At 37.5% G+C, this 19517-nt stretch overlaps 1 protein-coding gene and 1 long non-coding RNA gene across 4 annotated transcripts in view; one reads left to right on the plus strand and one right to left on the minus strand.

Moving 5' to 3' along the window:
* Positions 1–10115: 10115 nt before the first annotated feature.
* Positions 10116–18634, minus strand: LOC128851991 (uncharacterized). Its single transcript, XR_008449583.1, has 4 exons — positions 18501–18634; positions 17570–17688; positions 16965–17060; positions 10116–12067 (listed from the first exon to the last, which is right to left on the minus strand). It is a non-coding gene; the product is annotated as an uncharacterized LOC128851991 (long non-coding RNA).
* Positions 17785–19517, plus strand: part of HPGD (15-hydroxyprostaglandin dehydrogenase) — a 57023-nt gene continuing 55290 nt past the window's right edge. For 2 of the 3 annotated variants that reach the window (XR_008449582.1, XM_054064728.1), the window contains exons 1-2: positions 17785–18376; positions 18516–18639. Coding sequence is in view for 2 of the 3 variants with exons in the window: in XM_054064728.1 (XP_053920703.1) it covers positions 18284–18376; positions 18516–18639 (217 nt within the window). In the remaining variant the exon portion in view is untranslated. The remainder of the gene's footprint in view (positions 18377–18515; positions 18640–19517) is intronic. The other variant, XM_054064727.1, reaches the window with a different exon arrangement.

Genomic DNA, 19517 nt, shown 5'->3' on the forward strand with positions numbered 1-19517 from the left:
TTTAGAGAGAGACAGTCAAAAAAAAAAAAAACCCCAAACCAAAATAAACAAAAAAACCACACACAGACTTAGCAGTGTCTGTGTGCAAAGAAATATAAACAAATACTGTAAATTAGTCCACAGTGTCTAGATTCTTTTTTCTGGTAGAATGTGTTAAGTTTGGTAGGCTTTTTGTTAACTATCATAATACTACTACTGAAAATAATTAAAATATTAAAAATTCTGCATGCTTTCACACCTTAGAAATAAGAAAAGGATGAAAAGAATTTTTTTACTTCCCGAAATTCAAATATATGAATAGCAAGCACCAGCCTGTATAAAGAAGTCTGTTTGAGATTAAAGGTCTGAAAAATTACTTCACAATTTGCTTACAATTTGTATCTCCCACCTCTTAAGTGAACATCCTTAGCAATGGAAGATGTGCTCATCCTATCCTTGCAAGGAATAAAACACTGCAGTGAAATGGAAATCAATATGTCTCATTTCTATAATAAATGTCCCAATGACCAAATAGAGTCGCTATTCCTCTTTTTTTTGCATGTCAAGCTTTTTTTTTCCTGCAGTTTCCACAAGAGAGACTGTAACAGGAGCAGTTAAGACAGCCATTCAGTACCCAGGTAGTCAGAATGCTCGTTCAGGAGCATGATTTCAAAATCTCTCCAACAGAACAGAAAACCATACTCCTGCATCATCTCTAAATACAGTAGCCATCCGCAAAAGGAAACATATTCTTTCTCCGGTTGTGAATACACTCCTTTCTTTCTTTCACTTTTCTGAAACATATTTGAAAACATCCCTTTTGAACAAGGAGTTTTGCTGAGAATTGGAGGAGGAAAGTAAGGATCAAGCTCATTTCAGGACAGCAAACAGCAAAACATATTTTGAAAACATTTTTTCTTCTAATATTCTGGTTCAGGAGACAAGACAAAGAACTCATTTTTTGCTTCCTTTTCTATATCTTAGTCATCACAACTTCTTGCAGCTGCATATTTTGACACTTTGACAGAAACTTCAAGACCTGCCCAATGGCCAAGGAAGGACTCTCTTACTTGGAAGTATTGTCTGAATCATGGGGACACAACTGCTTTTTAAAGGGGAAATCTGAACTTAAGCCAGAGATAAGTTTTCCCTTACTTTTTGGATCCTTTTGTGTATAACAGGGAAAGAACCATTCTGTAGTGCCTTGTTTCTTATATCAAACTGTTCATTGCTGCCACCGGGGAATACTGGCTTTTTGATTTGATTATATATGGGATTTTTTTATTATTCTATTACTTTCTATGGAGTTATACCTCAGGTATTACCTTCATCTCTTTTGAAAACTGCAGCTGATCAGCTAGAATGTCCCCAACAACAGCAATTTTAAACTGGAAATACTGTGTTTCCTTGTGCATTCATGCAAATTCAAGGGAGAAATAATATAACATAAGGATGGCTACTTTTCACAGTTTATACTAGATGAAGTTTATAACTTAGTCTCCTATACCAAATCTTGGATCTTTTCTTCAGTTTCTTCATGTTATTGAAGAAATATTCTGCATCTACATCAGTCATACCTTCTCTGCTGACCACAGGTTTTTGTTCAAAGTCTTTCTGTTCTGAACTGTCACACCAATGAGTCTGGCTTCTTTAATATGCAATCCTTCAGTACCTTTGTTTGTGGTCTGGGAGACCTTCAACACAAAACACATCATCTGGCATCAGATATCCCCCAAGGAAACACACTCCTAAATTCTTCAAGACAGCCACTGATTTCTTTTCTGAAATATTCATTATGAACATTTTCTCAAGCAGCAAAAACTGTGTTTTCAATATTAGACAGTTTAGTTCCTGTTATTTTCTGTATAGTTCCACAAGGTCTTGGAGGTTATCTGTCCTTTGTCCTAGCTTAGAGAATGTGCTTTTGTAAGCAAGTAGATTTGTCTAGGCATGTAAAGCTGAAGTCAGTTCAACCTTTTTCTAACAGCATGGGTTATATATGATTTTAAAATCCTTATCTGTTGCATGTGAAATCTGAATTCTCTACAGAATACTGCCAGACGGTCAAAGTAGTGACTAAATTTGTATTAACAGAAAGTTTAAACTCCATAAAACAATATGTTTCACGAGATTAAGTTTTTTCAGATCAAATCATTACTTTGATTTGTACAAGAACACTGTAAGCATGAAGAGTTATTAATTATACCATTCAGCAGCTATTTTGCAGTTGGTTTTAAGTGATAATTTGGTTTCTTTCGGATTTTTATTTCCTGAAACATTTTTGTACTTGTGGTTGTCATTTTCACAATTAGAGAGCGGTGTGTGGATTTATTTTGACTTGACAGCATGCAATTATGAGACACAATGTGTATGATATGTCTGTTTCTGTCGAAACCAGAGAAAGAGCAGCTAGGTTAAAAGAATTAGAGAAACATATCTTTTTAGACTCTTTTCATGGTGCCATCAACAGGATGAAAAAGCAGAAGCCTATGTTGCTCAAACTACAACTGAAAAAAGCTCAATGGAGTTTTTTAGCAAAATTTAAAGACTAACACTCTCTGATGTGGATACTGTTTTGAACACACATAGATTTTAATGATGACTGTCAGATTTGGGGGACATTTTTTTTCTTTGCTGCTTCCTTACAAAAGAAAGGAAGTAGCAACTGATGCAGCCGTGGTTTGGCTCCTGAATTCTCAGAAATGCCGGGTTGCTAGAAGAGCAAATAGTATGACTCACTTTGGGTTTTAAAGCAACGTCATCCACCTGGAAAACAAGTCTCCAAACATTTTAGGAAATTTCTCATTTATCATCATTTCTTATTTTGTGCTGCCTTTGAAGTTTTATTGTCACACTCTCAGCTCAACAGAAGCTTCTCAGGTCTGCCCATCCCTGTCAATCTGTTTTGCCACAGAGACTGGGGATGGGACTGTTCTTCATCTGTTACAAATGCACTGCCTGGTAAACTGTTCTTTTAGGACCTGTTCTCTTTACCACATGTTTTTATTTATTTGATCTAAGAGGCAGTACCATCCTGCAGACAAATGTTGGCATGGTAGGTGACAAGTTGTACTCTGCCAACATCATCACTGTATACCAGTTCTCTTCTTAAGGGACTATAGAGCCAGGCAACTGCCCTTTTTAACGGAAGAGGCTATAGAGAACCCGTCAGTGGAGGCTGCAAAGCAACAAAGCATCTAATGTTTCTGCTATTCCAAAGAAGAAAGTATAACTGTGGCCAGCATCCACACACATTACATGGCCAAGTTCATGGTTCCGACGTGTTTATAACAATATTTTTGCTGCATCTGAAAAGACTTGTTAAAGTCTGTTGAGCCATGCTGTTGGAATGAGCTGGTGAAGTCATGAGAACCAAAAATTAGTGTTATGTTCAGATTGCTAGCGGACACAACGCTTGCCTCCTTTTTCCACAAAGTAACTCTGAGGCATAGTCGTTCTGTGATTGTTTTAAATTTGTTTGTTCCTCCTAGTAGGGAACTCCTCTGGCCAGATGTTGTGGAAAAAAAAAAAAAAAAAAAAAAAGACATTCTTACCAGAATTGAACTAAAAGCAGATCACTGTTACAGAATGAATTGGCAACTGCTGAGACTTTGGAGAAGTTATCTCGTGTGATCCTAGACTGATTGGACATGCTTTCCTTCCACATCATCAATATTCTCAAAGTGACAGGATGTGCCGCAAGTTCAGAGTTTGGCTTAGGCTAATTCATATTCACTGATTCTTGGAATTCCTGCCACAAAACATCCAGATTAGCTGTTCCACTTAGCAAGCTTCCAGAAGTAGAGGACTTCTTTCTGTTTCTACTTCTGAAGTACTACTTGGAGGAATGCTGCCTGTGAACGGCCTGTACCGCTGTTCCTAGAACCATAAACACAGCTCGTGGCTTTGGGAACTACGAGGTTGCCAGATCAGGCAGTAATATTGCATTATCAGAGACCTCTCTCTTCCTTGAGACTACTCAAATTAATAACTCCCAATCTTCTTTTTCATCAGTCAAAAAGTATACCTATCCATGCATTCAGCCTGCTCTTCTAGATAATTCTCTTAAGGGGCTGCTGGTTCTACTTCTGTTGCTCTGGATAATTCCTCCCCTGCATGACTGTAAATGGAACACTTCAAACGGGCAAACTTACAACTACTATAAGGGGCAGACTTCGAGCGTTATCTCGGTTTGCTACGGCGAGCCACACGTATCATCAGTGTGAACTCACACAGCCAACAGGCACACGCAAGAACATATAACAGAAGCAAAACTTTCTGAAATCAAACCCAAAAGAAATAGTAAAGACACTTTGGTACCAAATACCATTTTTCAGTTAGCTTGAGCGTGCTACTGGTATTTTTTCTGGAAACTGTGCAAATTTAAGGATGCAGTTTAACAGTAATTTTTGTGAGAAATGCCATTCAAGAAAATTTTGGAGCTATTTTAGTAAAAACTTCTTGCAAAGTGAAAAACAGGTTAATAAAAACTCAGAAACCTGATCTTCAGAGTATTTTCCAACAGCATGAAAAATTTATATGCCAGTGTTAGCATTTAGGAAAAAAACGAGGAGCTAAAATCCTGCTGAAGGTGCATGAATAGTCACTTAATTATACTTGTGCAGTAAAGTATCTATACAGCAATTATTGGTATACAGTTACCACAGCTAAGTTAAATGTTAATAACAAATCCATTAAGTAAACCAAAATGAACAGCAGATTCATACGCCAGAGGCAATATTTTTTTAAGACTTTAATCTTCCAAATACAAACATAGTACCTTCTTGGAGTCATCCTGAGGTAATAATTCATTTCATTCTCTGTAGCTGTAAACATCCTGGTATGTCAGACAAAATATTTAAATTATTTTTGATTTATTACCTTATATTATTCCATGCCCAGGATGCCTTTAGCATGAGTTGCTCTGAGGTGAGAGAGCACTATGCTTAATCTAAAATAACTTCACAATGGATTAAGAATTAATTGTTTATGTGATCTCAAACATTACATGCTACCATGAACTCAATAATTCTTTGTCTCCACTTATGCATATGTATGACACACATGGGGTGATATGGTCTATCACTCCACATAATTCTTGGGTCTCAGGATTGTTAGGACTATTAACAGGATCTAACATTCTTTATGCCATAGAGAAACCTATCTACTGGAAATCTCCATTTATGGCATTAGGACAGACTTATTCCTCAGGGTTGCATTTAGGGTTACTTTTTCACTGCTCCTCCAGAAAATATGGGTTTCTTCAACGCCCTGTGTCATATCAGTCAATGGATATCCTAAGATTCCTTGAAGCATCTAAAATGATGTGGATGCCTATGTTTAAACAGCAGAATCCTTCACATTATTGTCTCCCAACTGAAGTAAAGGGTATATTACAGAGTAAAGTATGGGTCGAAGACTTAGTTCAGTACTTGACCTTTGAGTAATAATGGTTTTGATTATTTCTGTCTAGAATTCTTAGGAAACAGAAGATCATTCCAGAATAGCACTGTTCAAAAGTCAGGATATTGGCCTTCATCATTAGTACATGTAGATGAAACCCATGATATATTTCATGTTGTCTCTGAAATGAAAGGAAAAATGCAGTCATAAGGGTTAAATCTGCGTTTTTGTTGACTATTGTTTATTTGCCATTCACTATACTAAAGACAATCTATAAACATACAAACTGAGTTCTTAAAATTTGAATATGAAGTTGACATTTTCTGACGTATTTTGGATAGTCTAGTTTTTGAAACATCTGGGCATAAGACATGTTTTTCTTTGGAAATTTGGAAGAAACAGATGTTTAGTTGCAACTTCCCTATGACTGAATACTCCATCTGCACTTTCACTTTCTGGTTTACTAAATTGTGGTTACTACATGACGTGTGTTTATATTCTTTTCTCATTTTCTATCTCTTTCTCTCTAGTTCTGATTCTACAGTAATTCTGACTCCATGTGCCTTTCATAATTACAGCATTGAAAATTCTGTTGAATTCTGTGACCAGAAAATGTTTTCAAATTCCAGAAAAACAGTCGTCTCAACTCATGCTAATATTCAGTTGCATTTATTTACCTATTTTTTCCCATACAACAAAACCTTTGTGAACACACGTCACTACTAATTAATGTACTGACATTTCGTGCTGATAGAACTTAAACGAACAGCAAGCCGAAAAAAGAATTCAATAGACTCACAGATCTTTCTACTTTACTTCCACATCTATTCCTCTTATCTCATATTCTACGCTCTTCCTGAAGCTTATTTTAGCCAAAACTAGATGCAATAATAATCCCCAGTTATAACAAAATGGATTTTCTAATTGGATGTGACAATTTCAGGTTTTGTTTTATTCTCAACAGGATAAGAAAGCAGCCTTTGCAAGGAGTTGTTTAGTTTAGAGTTTAAATTAATCATGTTGGTATATTTTTTAACTTAAAAGCTTAAAAACAATAAACAAAAAAATATCTTGCATAAGCCTGGCTGTTTCTGCAGCTACATAAAATGATCATTTAATTTAAAATACGCAGGAATATTTCAGGAAGCACTACTTAAACTGTCCTAGTTTCAAAAGAAGGGCAGTGCCCTGTACCAGAACAATATTACCATACAGACTCACATCCTTATGTTAAGACACTTTCTAGGGAGATGTGGATTTCAGTTCATTCATTTTGTGGAAAGTCTTGAGCCCCTTGTCCCCATATTCTATGGAAATGTTCTAATCATTCAGTTCTAGAGGACAAACCAGAGGATAGCTGAACTCTCCTACTTACCCTGTAAATGTAAAGGAAGTGGCCAAAACAACCATATTTTGTCTGAAGTTAATGTAAAGCATTTGGGCAGAGAAATACAGATTTTCAGTCTACTGATTAAATTTAAGTTTCAATCAACTACCATTCTTGATCTGAAAAAGATGGCAGTCACTGAAAAGAACAAAATCGTCTGCATTACAGGACTTCCACTGCCAAAAAATATGGCCTTTGAGAATCACAGTCTTGGATTTAGATGTTTAAGCCATCTACAGATCCACTTTTGGCGTGTCAATATTTTTGTGGAATCTTAGCCTGAAGCTTCCTGAGCCTTGATTTAAACTAGAATAATTCTATTACTACAAGAAACTGTAGAGGTTTACTATGGGAATGTTACATCTACATTTGACCCCACGCTACCTGCAATCAGGCATACCAAGAGCTACTGGTGCTAGTAATACTGTATCAGCTACCACGACGACTGCTTCCTCACTAATAATAATGGTTGAAAGATATAGGGGAAAAGACTAGTATAGACACATCTCTGATTGTTTAGGCTGATTATTTGTTCTCAGAGCAATAGAAGGAAGCTATCCAATGAATTTGTGCAATAAATTAAAAGTGTTGAGCAAAATGTTTTCTCAGTTACTGATAAATTCTCCAACTTTTTTGATTTCCCCAACCCTCGCTCCCTCTTCAGTTTGCTACTGCGTTAGCTCTACCTGATTAGTCATATACTTAAGTGAATCAGCATGAAATAATCAATGTGTGTCAAGCTTCACCGGATTACATTTAGTCATGCCATGTTTGATTTGTCTTGATTCCTAGATTCCTAGTGTATGATTTTGAATTTGCACATAGTGACTCTCTCAATTTTTGGACAACTTTGATGGCTGTTGGGACATACTGCCTTGAACTTTCTTTACTCCAGATGCCAAATGTGGTTAGTAACTTTGAGCTAGAAGAGAAACTAAGAAAAGGCCAAAACAGATATGGAAAAAGAACATAAGTGGTGCCAAGATCCACTCTGACTTTTCACATGTAGAACAAACAAATGCTCCGTCAACAGACCCAAAGCTGAAAAAGAAATGACCGCAGAAAAACTGCCAAAAAGAAGCCTGAAGGCTCCAGTCTAACAGTACAACTTGCACTTTCTAGCCTTCTCTGACTCAACATATACAGAGGTGACTTTTGTGCCTTATACCCGAGAAGCCCTACAAAATTATTTTAAAAGAATATTTCTACCCTACAGAAGACAGACATGAACTAAACCAAAAGGCATAACGAGGTTTGCTTGTAAAAGCAAAAAATCCAAAATTAAATACATAAATCCAGGAATAGACTATCTAATGGTAGTGTGGACTCAACTTCTTTAAGAAGAATACTTATTATTTTATGTAATTCAAGTAGGTCAATAGGCATTATGGAAGAAGAGATTATTTTTAGCATATTTTTAATGTCTCATAACTGTATAATTTTTGAAAATAAGGCATTTATGAAAGTCTTAAAACAATTGTTTTTCTTTTCCTTCATCCCCCATAAAATATTGTTTATCTGTTGTTTTAAATAATTTTATAAACTTTGTGGTTGAATTGACTTTAAAGTGTGAAATCATGATAATACCAGATTCTACATCCTTAGGAGCATAACAGTCTTTAAATACCTTCAGCTTGTCTGAAATTAATTTAGAATCACACAGAAAATGGATTTATAGTCTTGACCTTAATCTCACAAAATCCAAGAGAAGAAAGAACAAAAACTCTTACTGTAAAAGTGCTAAAAATATCACATACCAAAATTTCTTTCTTCCTACTTAAAAAGAATATTTTTTTAAGGTATAGAATCAGATAACTCTATTAAAAAGTATTTTGAGATACATATATATGCTTTTCTTGGCACTGGATTCTATCAGTCCCACCTAATATCATCTAAACCAGGAAGAAAAACATAAACTTGTTCCGTAAATACTGTTGCCCCTTTTCCAGGTTGTACCAGTTTGGAGAGTTGGTAATGGGCTCGTTTATCTTTCAAATAGAAATAAGTGACATGGACAACCAAGCTATTTCCTGAATATAGAAAGATACACAGGTTATGTATATATGCACCACACATACAAATATATTTTGATTATTGAATGTGTATTGATATAGAAAGAAGGACACAATGAAATATAACTAAATTATGTTAAAAAAATCTCACAAAATTCTTAAAAAAAAATCTGTTTTCTCTTCAAAGATGCTCTGAAACACATGGAATAGATTTAGTTAATTTAGTAGACATTATAGTGGTGCCATAACACCAAAACATTGACTGTACTCATTCTGAACAAAGATCCTCATATGCTAAAATCTTGTCTTTGACAGTAAACAGAACATAACATATATATGTTGTAATTCTTCCATACTTTGCTTTCTCACGTTCAGTGATGGTAATTTTGTGTCTAATTAACATAAATTTGATTGACCATTTTTTGAACCCTTGTAAAATTATCACAACATCCTACTGCAATGATTTCTGCAGGCTAATCACATTGTGCATATTGTAATGATTCCACCCTCATTAGTATCTGTCTTTTAGATAGCCAGATATTGTAGTTTGACACTGATGCTGAGAGTGGTTGATGGATCCAAATGAACAAACACCAAAAGCACAGGGCTCAGCCCTATACGATGTGTAGCATTCTTACTCACAAGTTCTAAGCAGCTCAGCAGAAGTTTCCCCTCATCACCTACTTCATTCTCTCCATGTACTGTATAGAAAGGTCATGTATAGAATGCCTCACTTAAATGACCTGAATCAAGCAGCTGGAACTAGGAGCCTCATATAATGGCATTGCATCACTTTCTTGGATGCAGTTGAAGAACCATTCCGTATTTTGGTTATTAACTGTAGATTTATACACATGAGATATATATGTATATATGCATAACAATGACAACTGGCATCATGAATCTGAGAACAAGTTCTGTTGATTGGGACTTCTTTAATTTCAGTGCTGGATTATAAGTATCTTCAGAACACCAGAACAGTTTAATTAACTTCTGTTGACCTCTGCTACAATACTATAAATTGCCTTATAGATTTTGCTGTCTCAGCTGCTTAGAAATGGATTAAATAACTCTTAACACCTGGACTGGAATTTACAAGCGAATGAAAAATTTCCTTAAAAAACAGGGGGGGATGATGTTTTTATCTTATCCTGGTATTTATAATAAATGTTTGTACAGCACACACTTCAGTATCTTGTCAGAGCTTCATAATTCAGGGATTGAATTGAAAGTTTTTCTCATGGGAATGCTGTCTAGTAGTACATCTTTATTTATTCTTCAGGTAGACGATCCATCTAAACACATTTGTATAAGCAGCCTTAAAAAACCCTGACTACAATGGCTGAGAATTTGCAGTTCAGTTTTATGGAGAAGTCTCACATTTCACAACTACTTTTATCACTACAAAGATACTGGACCTAGCACACCAGATGCATCTCACCAGAGCTGAGCAGAGGGGAAAAAATCACCTCCCTTTGCCTGCTGGTGATGCCTGATGTAGCCCAGAAGGTTTCTTGCTTTCATTGCTGCAAAGGCACAGTGTGGGCACATATTCACCTTTCTGTCCACCATTATGAAAATCATTGCAAAAATAAGTTAGTTTGAATCTGTTCTTAGATGTTAAATTGTTTTATTTATTTCACTCTACAATCTTAATGGCATGTTATACATCTCCCTTTGCATAAGACATTCTAAAATTCCAGGTCCTCATTTATTTCATAATAATTTTCTATCAGATTTTCTGTGTTGTGATTTAAAATGACATGCTAATAGCCTTATTAAATAGCTAAGTATGCTACCATATTTGATGTGGCTGTTTATTCTGGTTTTATATGATTTCTGAAATGCATCAGAAGACTTACTTATATAGCTCCACATAAAATTTTTTGCAGTCTATTATAGGTTTACCATCCCAGCAAAACCAGGTCAGGAGGTTTAGTTTCAGTTTTAGTTTCATAATATAGTCAAAGATAATTTTTTTCCAGTAGCAAGAAATGTTTTCAGATGTCTTCAGTTCTGAAAATAGAAGATTATTACTGCATGCTTGATAACAAAAATATAAAATGGAAAAGAGTTATCCAGTTAGTTATATCCTCTTAGGGGAATGTACTTATTAGTAAAATTTTCACATATCCAAGAATATAATGGCCAATTTGAACTTAGATCAGTATTGGTTCAATATTGAGAATTTTGGTATCTTCCTATTGGTCATGTGAAGTGAACTCTATTACACAAACAGGAACTAATTTGTAGGTCTCAGCAAATTAATTCAGCATGTGCAGGTGATGCCTGATCTCCACATAGATTTTTACTAGATATTTCAGTTAGAGATTTTAATCTCGACAGAAAGATGAGTGCAGCTACATTCATAAAAAATGAAGGTGCCTATACTAGCATAATGTGCGCCTCTTACCAAGCTGCATAGAGGAGTTCATTAAAACCCTCTGTAAATCAAGATGCATCTGAGAATCTCAGTTAGAAAGCCCATAATACATTACGCTCAAATGACTAGCAAATGCAGTTTATTTGATAGTTGTAAACATTTTAAATAATCGTAAATAATATCTAGTAATTGACTGTAAACTTCTAATAGTTAAAAAAATTCACAAATCAGGCTACTGGCTTCACAAATCAGGCTACTGGCTTAAATTTTAAGTATTAGCTAAGGTCTGCCCTTTGACATAGAACTACTTTATTACACATTTCTATATATATATATTTTAAATAACTGATGCTAATTTTAATATTAAATTTAAGGTTACATTGACCACGCCTGAAAGAAAGATTTATGGATTGTTTTCGTATTTTCTCCAACTAATATCAGCAGTTACATTCCTTTAAGAAATTAAGAACTCAATACAGATAGTTTTATAGAAATTGTTGTTGTTGTTGTTGTTGTTGTTGTTGTTGTTGTTGTTGTTGTTGTTGTTACTCATTTTCTGGTTCAGTTTCATGCATTTCATAACAACAAGCGCAAAAAAAAAAACTTAAAAGCATAAACTTCTTTTGAACAAAAGTGCCATAGTGTTGACATTTGAGAATTTCAACTAATTTCATAATTTCATCTGAAGTGATAAGTGTGATTTCCTGTAGGTGCATCACTTGACAGTTCTTTTGCTTTCTTTTTCATATCTTTTCATTGAGTTTCGGTTCATTTTTCCATATTACTTCTGAATGTCACCACATCATTCTTCTGACCAGATGGCAATCTATACTACATTCCAGGTATTCTGTAGGTCTTCCAGTTTTTTGCAGACAAGACAATTGTGGAATTTCTCTGATTTCCCTAAAACATACATATAATAATCACTCTGCAGCACAAAAAACTCTGCCACACCTCAAAAAAAAGTTTCATAGAAGATAGTTTTTTCCTAAACCAGAACGCTCAGAAACTGATTTACCTGGACTGTGATTATCTGCAGAGAAAAGAAAAGGAGAGAGCTACAACATTAGCTTGAAAGACAAATACCACCATCAGACCCTACAGAAATTTGAAGAGCAGATTAAGGAGGATTCGTTGGATTCATGGATCCCTGATGATTCATTATTTTTCAAAGTTGGAATGAAAGCCTTTTGGCATTTCTCTCTTCTTTTCAGGTCTTTACTTTTTAAAAGTTAAAACATAATCAAAACTTATTCCTTCTCTCTTCAGATGGATATTAGTTAAAGAAAGCATACTAGTAGCATTTATCAAATAAGATAACCAATAAGACTCCAGCTTTTCAAGAAATATCAAAAAAAATTGAGCTTTACCTCAGTGGTTATAGTGCTTTAAGGAAGTAGACAACAATACAGTTGCAGTAGAATTACACAGATCTAAGAAATAAAAGTTACTTTACTAGGTTTGATTTTAATGGATCACACTCGTTTTTTTAAGGAGCCTTTTACATGAGTGTAAGCCTACTGCAATTTCTTTCCAAATTATAATTGCATTGCTCGATAAGTTGATAATCAAATGAATAGAGTAGACAGCCCTTCACCCTGTGTATTGCCAAAGTTGCAACAGGCATGGGAGGGGTTCACATATTTTTGTTTTGTTTTTACTGCCAACTGTCACAGTACTGTGGTGTTTAAAGTCAGTGCCAAACATGGGGTTTTAATGATTCTCCTATAATTATATCAGATAGAGAAGGGGCAGGGCATGCTTTAAGGCTGAGGCCTTCCTTATTCATTTAGAGCCTGGCTTGATCCTTGGGAAGTTTAAGACCTTGCAGAACTGCCTTCCTAGCAACGTCTGTGCTGCCCCAGCTGTACACACTTGTGCTCATATTCTCATTCTTCCAGCAGGCTGCATTTAAAAATAAATGTGTTACTGGTCCTCAGGCACAGAATCAACCCCATATTCCCTAAATAATTTTGTGATTTTTAAGAAGTGATTTAAATAATACTACTCCTCATCGAGAAATGCGTCATTACCTTACTTGTTTTGAGTTGTTTGCTAGTTTTGTTTCATTTCTTCAAAAGCATTAAGTATCTAAGGTGAAACATTAGCAGCTTATTTTTCCCCAGTTATGTGGGGAAAAATATATGACCTATGTTCAGCAAAATGGATTAAAAAAATTTACCATTGTGAAGCTTAAGGTACAGGCTGCAGTAGTGTTGATCATGACAGTAGGGTTTTGACTAAGGAAATGTAAGCTAGAGAGCTATAAAGCCTCGCTGAATAGGTATCCAAGACTGGATTCCTAAATCTCCTTCTCTTTGGCTTCCTAGGCAGCTATTTCTTACCCCCTCTTCAGTAGATATTTTCCACTAAGTTTTCTTTACTCCAAAACCTTTCTTTCAGATGTAGTAGTTTCTACCAACTTCATGTCACTTCATCAAAGTGACAGATCTTACCTCTTAGCAGTCCTTCTTCTCTAGTGCCAGTTAAAGATGACTTTAAAAGCAGTCATCATTTCTGTTACCTCTTATTCCCTTCTTTAAGATCTCCAGTGGCTTGCCTTTTCCACTTTGTGAAGCAAAGTGATCTAGTCTTCACCTTATGATCCTCCTTACACTACTAAAGCAATCCTTTTTACCTTCATATACAGCTGTGGCATTAAATCCCATTTCTATTCTGTCAATACTACTAAATTTAATCTTATTTCTCACCTTTGAAGAAAATGCATTATGCTTTCTCCTGTCTTGATTGCTACTTTTGAAAAGACAGATGACAACAGAGTTGTTTATTTCAATGTCTTCCTCCAAATCTCACTGGGGAAGTCTTGACACCTTGAAAAACTCATATAGTATGAGCTCTAGTAATAGATTTTTCATAACTATTTTCTTATACTCTTCTTTGATAGATACAGTGTTTTCTTCTTTCTCTAAAGTGCATGACATTTTTGTGCACATAGAGCTATTGTCCTGCATGAGAGAAAAAACGCAGTCCCTGCTCTAGCATGGACTAATACAGTGCCGTGCTCTAAAAATGCATTTTGGCAAATCTCTGAGCCTGTTGTTCATTCAGTTTCTTACCCTCTAAGTTAGTTTGACATTTCTGGCAGGCAGTCTACCTGTCTTGGATTGTTTTGTATACGTAGCTAGGTATAATATCTGAAATAAAGCTTTGCTGCATAATCTCATCTTCTTATGAAAAATGCTGCCTTTCCAATTTACTGCATACAGAAAGATCATACAGAAACGGCATTATGAAAAGTGTTCTTGGACGTGGAAAACTGTCTTACACATACTGTTTCTTGTTAAGAAAGATTTGGTTACACCATAGTAAGTGTATGACCTGAAATCTGTCTTTTAACTACTCCATGCAAATGTCGACCTTTAGGGGCAGCTCTACAGCTTTGTTTTCCACCCACTGTTCTCAGTAGAAATTGGGGAAATGCACTAAACTACATACCAAAGTACACATGCTGTGGTAGCTGTATTTGAACGCTCTCCTAAATTCATTACCTGATAAACCATTCACAGGTGTGAGGTTGCTTATTTAGCTTTCAGAGCAACTTGAACAGCACCTTGCAGGATACGAAGAGATGGTAACAAAAATGAGGCATAAGTTGCTTTTCGAAGAATTATTTTTGAATTAACAAGGTTATGCATGCCTGAGAAAAATCATATTCCTGCCTCCTTCACAAAAATGGATTGAATCTACCTGGGATTATCTTCCCGCTTTGATGCCACCATGCTCTGTGCGGACAGTGGAACATAAGCCATGGGCCATGGGAAAAAAATAGGTGTAAGTAAATGGAGGAAAATGGAAGAGGAAGCACCACAGCTGAAAAGGGAAAGCAAAAGAAAAAGGCATTGCATTGCTAGCCTAAAGGCCTGCTAGAGAATACTAAATCGCATGCAAATGGTAATACACATTTGTCGTTGCACTCTCAGCAGGGGACGTGTGTGAAAAATTTACTCTGAACAGCTTCAGCATCTAAGACATTATTTAGTACCACTGTTATTTCTTAACTTTGAACAGAAAGTGAAGATTACCTATATGGTATTACTTCTCTCTCAAATCTCCCAAATCAAGCATTCATGGAGTCATTTAATATCTTTTCATGCCTGTGATTTCAGATAATAGCTGATTGTGATACTTTTGAGTCTAGCTAGCATATTGGATAAGAAACCCCTAGGGCAAGTGTAAATGCATCTTTCAGTGAAAAAAAATCTTGAATGTGATATGATTTGGTTTGGCTCTACCATTAAATAATGCAACATCATTTTTAACTACCTCCCCTTCTCTTAAATGAGCATATCAGCTTCTCTCACATACAGAATAAGGTACCCAAAGCAAATAGTTAGTCTTCCTAAGCTGGCCACTTAGGAAGATGGATCATTTATAGAATGTTACTGCTCATTGTCACAGCTCTACCGACATTTTTTCTGAAGTTGAGTACTGGTGATTCTTAAGGATATATTGTCTCAAAAGGTGGACCGCTGAAGCAGTAAAAAGTGGAAGTCCTCATGTTTCTATGAAAACTTTCATGAAAATTGAAGACAAGGTTCAAAAACTGTCAATTTATGAATCATGGAGAAAAAAAAAATCATTACTACCCTCTCATGTTTCAGCAAGAAGACCGAAATACTAACTGGGTTTATAACAACATAAATGCCTACAAAAAGCTCTTTTCTATGGGCAACTTCTTATCTTTTTGTAGTTGGTTATATTACGGACTTGGGGCAGTAAAGGACTAAGTTGCAACGAAGTTCTTAAGATTTCCTGTAGTGTGTTGGTTGCAAATCCAGTGTGGTCTGAAGGAGCAGAGCACACACATCCCTTACAGCCAAGCAATCTCTGCTGGCTCCAAAGGTCAATCTCAGAGCCATCCTTTTACTACTTCCTTCTGCATTTGGAGGATTGGCACATACTGTTCTAGCTAGGAACACTGTCTCTAATTACAAATATATTTTGCCAAGGTTATGGGTATCTGTGCAGAGCTTTTTTTTTGCCATCTTCCAAGATGTGTCATCAACCTATTTCAATCCATGATACCCAGGATTACATTTAATTACGCTAATCTTTGAGACACAGCCGTATAAGATTTGTTTTAGGGAAACAGTGTGTACACTCAGATCTTAAAACATTCCAGGATTTCTGAAGAGTCCAGATTGTTCTTAACATCCATGCCAAGTTATCAACAATTTAGAAAACAGCAGCCAAAGGTCATTCCAGCTACAGCTGTTTGGAAGCACAGAGGGGTTTATTGATCTTTGCCTTTGCATAACACTTTTTTAAAAAATATTACTAGATCGTGGAAATAAAGACCATGACAGATGTTAATCATGACTTGGCCAGATGTTGGGGAGGGTGGGGGTGTTTATCAGCTTTGGGTTGAGGGTGAAAGGCTCCACTGCAATGTTATTGTTAGGTCCCCGTGTGGTAATAGTGTTCTCATTATGTGCCTTTGACCTGTCACTGTATTTGTCGCTTAACAGCTTAGGGAAGCTGGCTCAGCTGGTTGGGAAAGAGATCATTAGGCATGGCAGTTTAGGTGGCACAAATTTCACAGCTCCAAAGCAATCTGTGTCCTCCCAGAAATACAGGTATCGTATTCAAACAAATCATTAATCCCAGAGGCCAGCTCTGACTGCTTTTATGAAGTACTATGAATCACAGTCTTTAGGAAAACTAAATGGCTGCTATCCAGTTTAGCAGCTGGATTGTATTAGTTCACATTTTTAAGGACAAAGGTTATAATAACAAGAGCTTGTATTACTCAATTTACTCAATTAGGTAACATAGTTACCTTAATGGTTCTTTAACAGTTTGCTGGTGTTAGGAGCAATATAATTTGGTTCTTCTAGTTAATAGGAAAGAACGGGATTCCATACATGAAGGCATCCTACTAGAAAACAGACAGCCGGGATAAGACATGGGACAGAACACGCACGCTGTTGCTGAGAAGCAAGAAAAAATGACAACAGACATTAATGATAGAGGTGAAGTCTGAGTACTTCAGAGCCTTGAAAGCACAAATAAAACTTTAAACCTGACACATGAGGTTAAAGAAAACAGCGAACCCAAAAGACAAGCATGTGTCAACATACACGAGCACATACATGATGCATATATGTTTATAGAGCTTAGGACTGGAACGGTGGATTTTTCCCCATCTACATTCCACAACATTTTATTTTCTACAGGGTAACATTTGTGAACCTCTAGTAACAGGGTGATGAACTAGAAAATTGTTTTCTGCTTTTAGATCATGGTTGATCTTATTTTTAATGAATTGTGATATTTCTCAGTATCAATAAATTTTAGTTGCCTGTAATTCACAGTATGTAGCAGAATTTGGCTCATGTGCTGTAAAAAGTGGCTAAACATTTTTTAAGGCATGAACTCCATTACCTGAAAGTGTCTCAAAAACCCTTCTCTTGATGTCTAATAACCAGAATGTTTAATGGCTACTTTTTCACACAAACAGATTCTACTGGCAGAGTGAGAGGAAGAAGGCTGGTGGGGTAATTCTGAAGGGTGAAAAAAAAAAAAAAAAAAAAGGTTCTATGTTTGTTTTTTCGAGGCTGAACTTTCTTTCAATTCCTCACCCTGCCGCTCACGCCGCTTGGGCCAACCAAAACGCACACAGCCTTGGGAGCTGCCAAGAGCCCTCACCAAAGCTCGCAGCCGCTTCTCACGCGATTCCTGGAGGCGAAAAGCCTCTTTTTACCCGCTCCGAGGGAAGCTTTAGCTGCCCCGGGACCCCTTTCCCCAGGGGCAGCCCGGCAGCAGCCGCTTCTCGCGGAAAAGACCCCGGGGCTGAAGAGAGGATGAAGCTGGTGTCCTTTCCAGCCCTTTAATGTCTCGAGGTTCATCCAGGCACTCAGGAGAAGGATTTAATGACCTGCTCCACCCCTGCTCCCCCCGCCCAGGCAGCTCCGGGAGGCTCTCGGTCACACGAGAGGGGAGCGGGAGGGAATGAGCCGCGGCAGCGAGAGGAGGAGGAGGAAAGAAGGGAGGGAGGGCAGTAGGGAGGGAGCGAGCGAAGGAGGGAGGGAACCGGGCAGGTGACACCGCTCTAGGTTGCTCGGGGTCGGCGGCGGCGGCAGCAGCAACGGTGTCACCATGCACGTCAATGGCAAGGTGGCCCTGGTCACCGGCGGGGCGCAGGGCATCGGCAGGGCTTTCGTCCAGGCGCTGCTGAGCAAGGGTGCGAAGGTAAGGGCGCCCGCCGTGCCCCCCCGCTTCCCTCCGCCTCTCCCCGGCATCCCCTCCCCGTGGCTGCGGGCAGCCCCCGCCGTCCCCGGGCGGAGGAGCCGTCGATGCCATCCCCCTTTCCCACCGGCTTCCCGGTCAGGTAGCTCTGCTGGACCGCAACTCGGAGGCCGGGCAGGAGAGCAAGGCGGCTCTGGACGAGCAGTTCGAACCGCAGAGGACGGTGTTCCTCCAGTGCGACGTTACGGACCAGGAGCAGCTGAAAGGTAAGAGGGAAACTGTCAGCGCCGGGCTCGGGCTCGGCATGCAGCGACCTGAACGAGGCTGCTGCACCAATAACCGCGCAATTAAGGTTTCTGGAGGACAGCCTACTGCCAATCGCTCCTCGGGGTGACTCAAAAAGGACTTGTTTCTGAACCTGCAGATGTGAAATGTTACTACCAGCGTGCATGTTTTTCGTCGTGTTATTTGGCAGACCGTAAAGAGAAGCCAAAGAAATTATTTCCATTGAATGCTGTGTGTGATACTTTTGCGTTAAAGCCTCTGCATAAGATAATTGTTATTTTATGAGTAATATATATAAACTTTAAAGCACAGACTTGCTTTTTTATGAGGCTTCGGTACAGATTCCAAGCTGCATTCCCTCATCACAGGAGCAATAAATTCTGCTGTGGGTCGCAATGCTCTTTCCATACGGCACACTTTCACCGTGTGCTGCTGTAGCCAAAAGAAGAGTTGGCGAAATATGGTATGTTGCTTTATCATGGTGTCAAATATGGGTTGATAATGTTTCACACACGTTTTGCAGATCCAGGGAATGGTATGGAGCTTCCTCATGTATGATTTGTGTTTACATTTTCACCGAGTGAATAAATTGTGTTCCCTACTAAGTTCTTAGAGTATTATACAATGTTGATGTAGTCGTCACAATATCTCATAAGGGGAACATCAGTTCATCAAAGTTTTATTATTAAATGATACATTCATAGGTAGTTACTCGGATTCAGATTTTGACATCACTTTGTCAGTGGCCTTTCCCCAGATTCATTTGTGCCAGGCTAGATGTGAACATTTCTAGTTCTCCTTTTATTCACTACATTTCACTGCCGCTTTCTCAACACTGGTGATTGATTAATCTTTCAAC

This window comes from Cuculus canorus, chromosome 4 (genome assembly GCF_017976375.1).
Source record: "Cuculus canorus isolate bCucCan1 chromosome 4, bCucCan1.pri, whole genome shotgun sequence".
In the NCBI taxonomy this organism is placed as follows: Eukaryota; Metazoa; Chordata; class Aves; order Cuculiformes; family Cuculidae; genus Cuculus; species Cuculus canorus.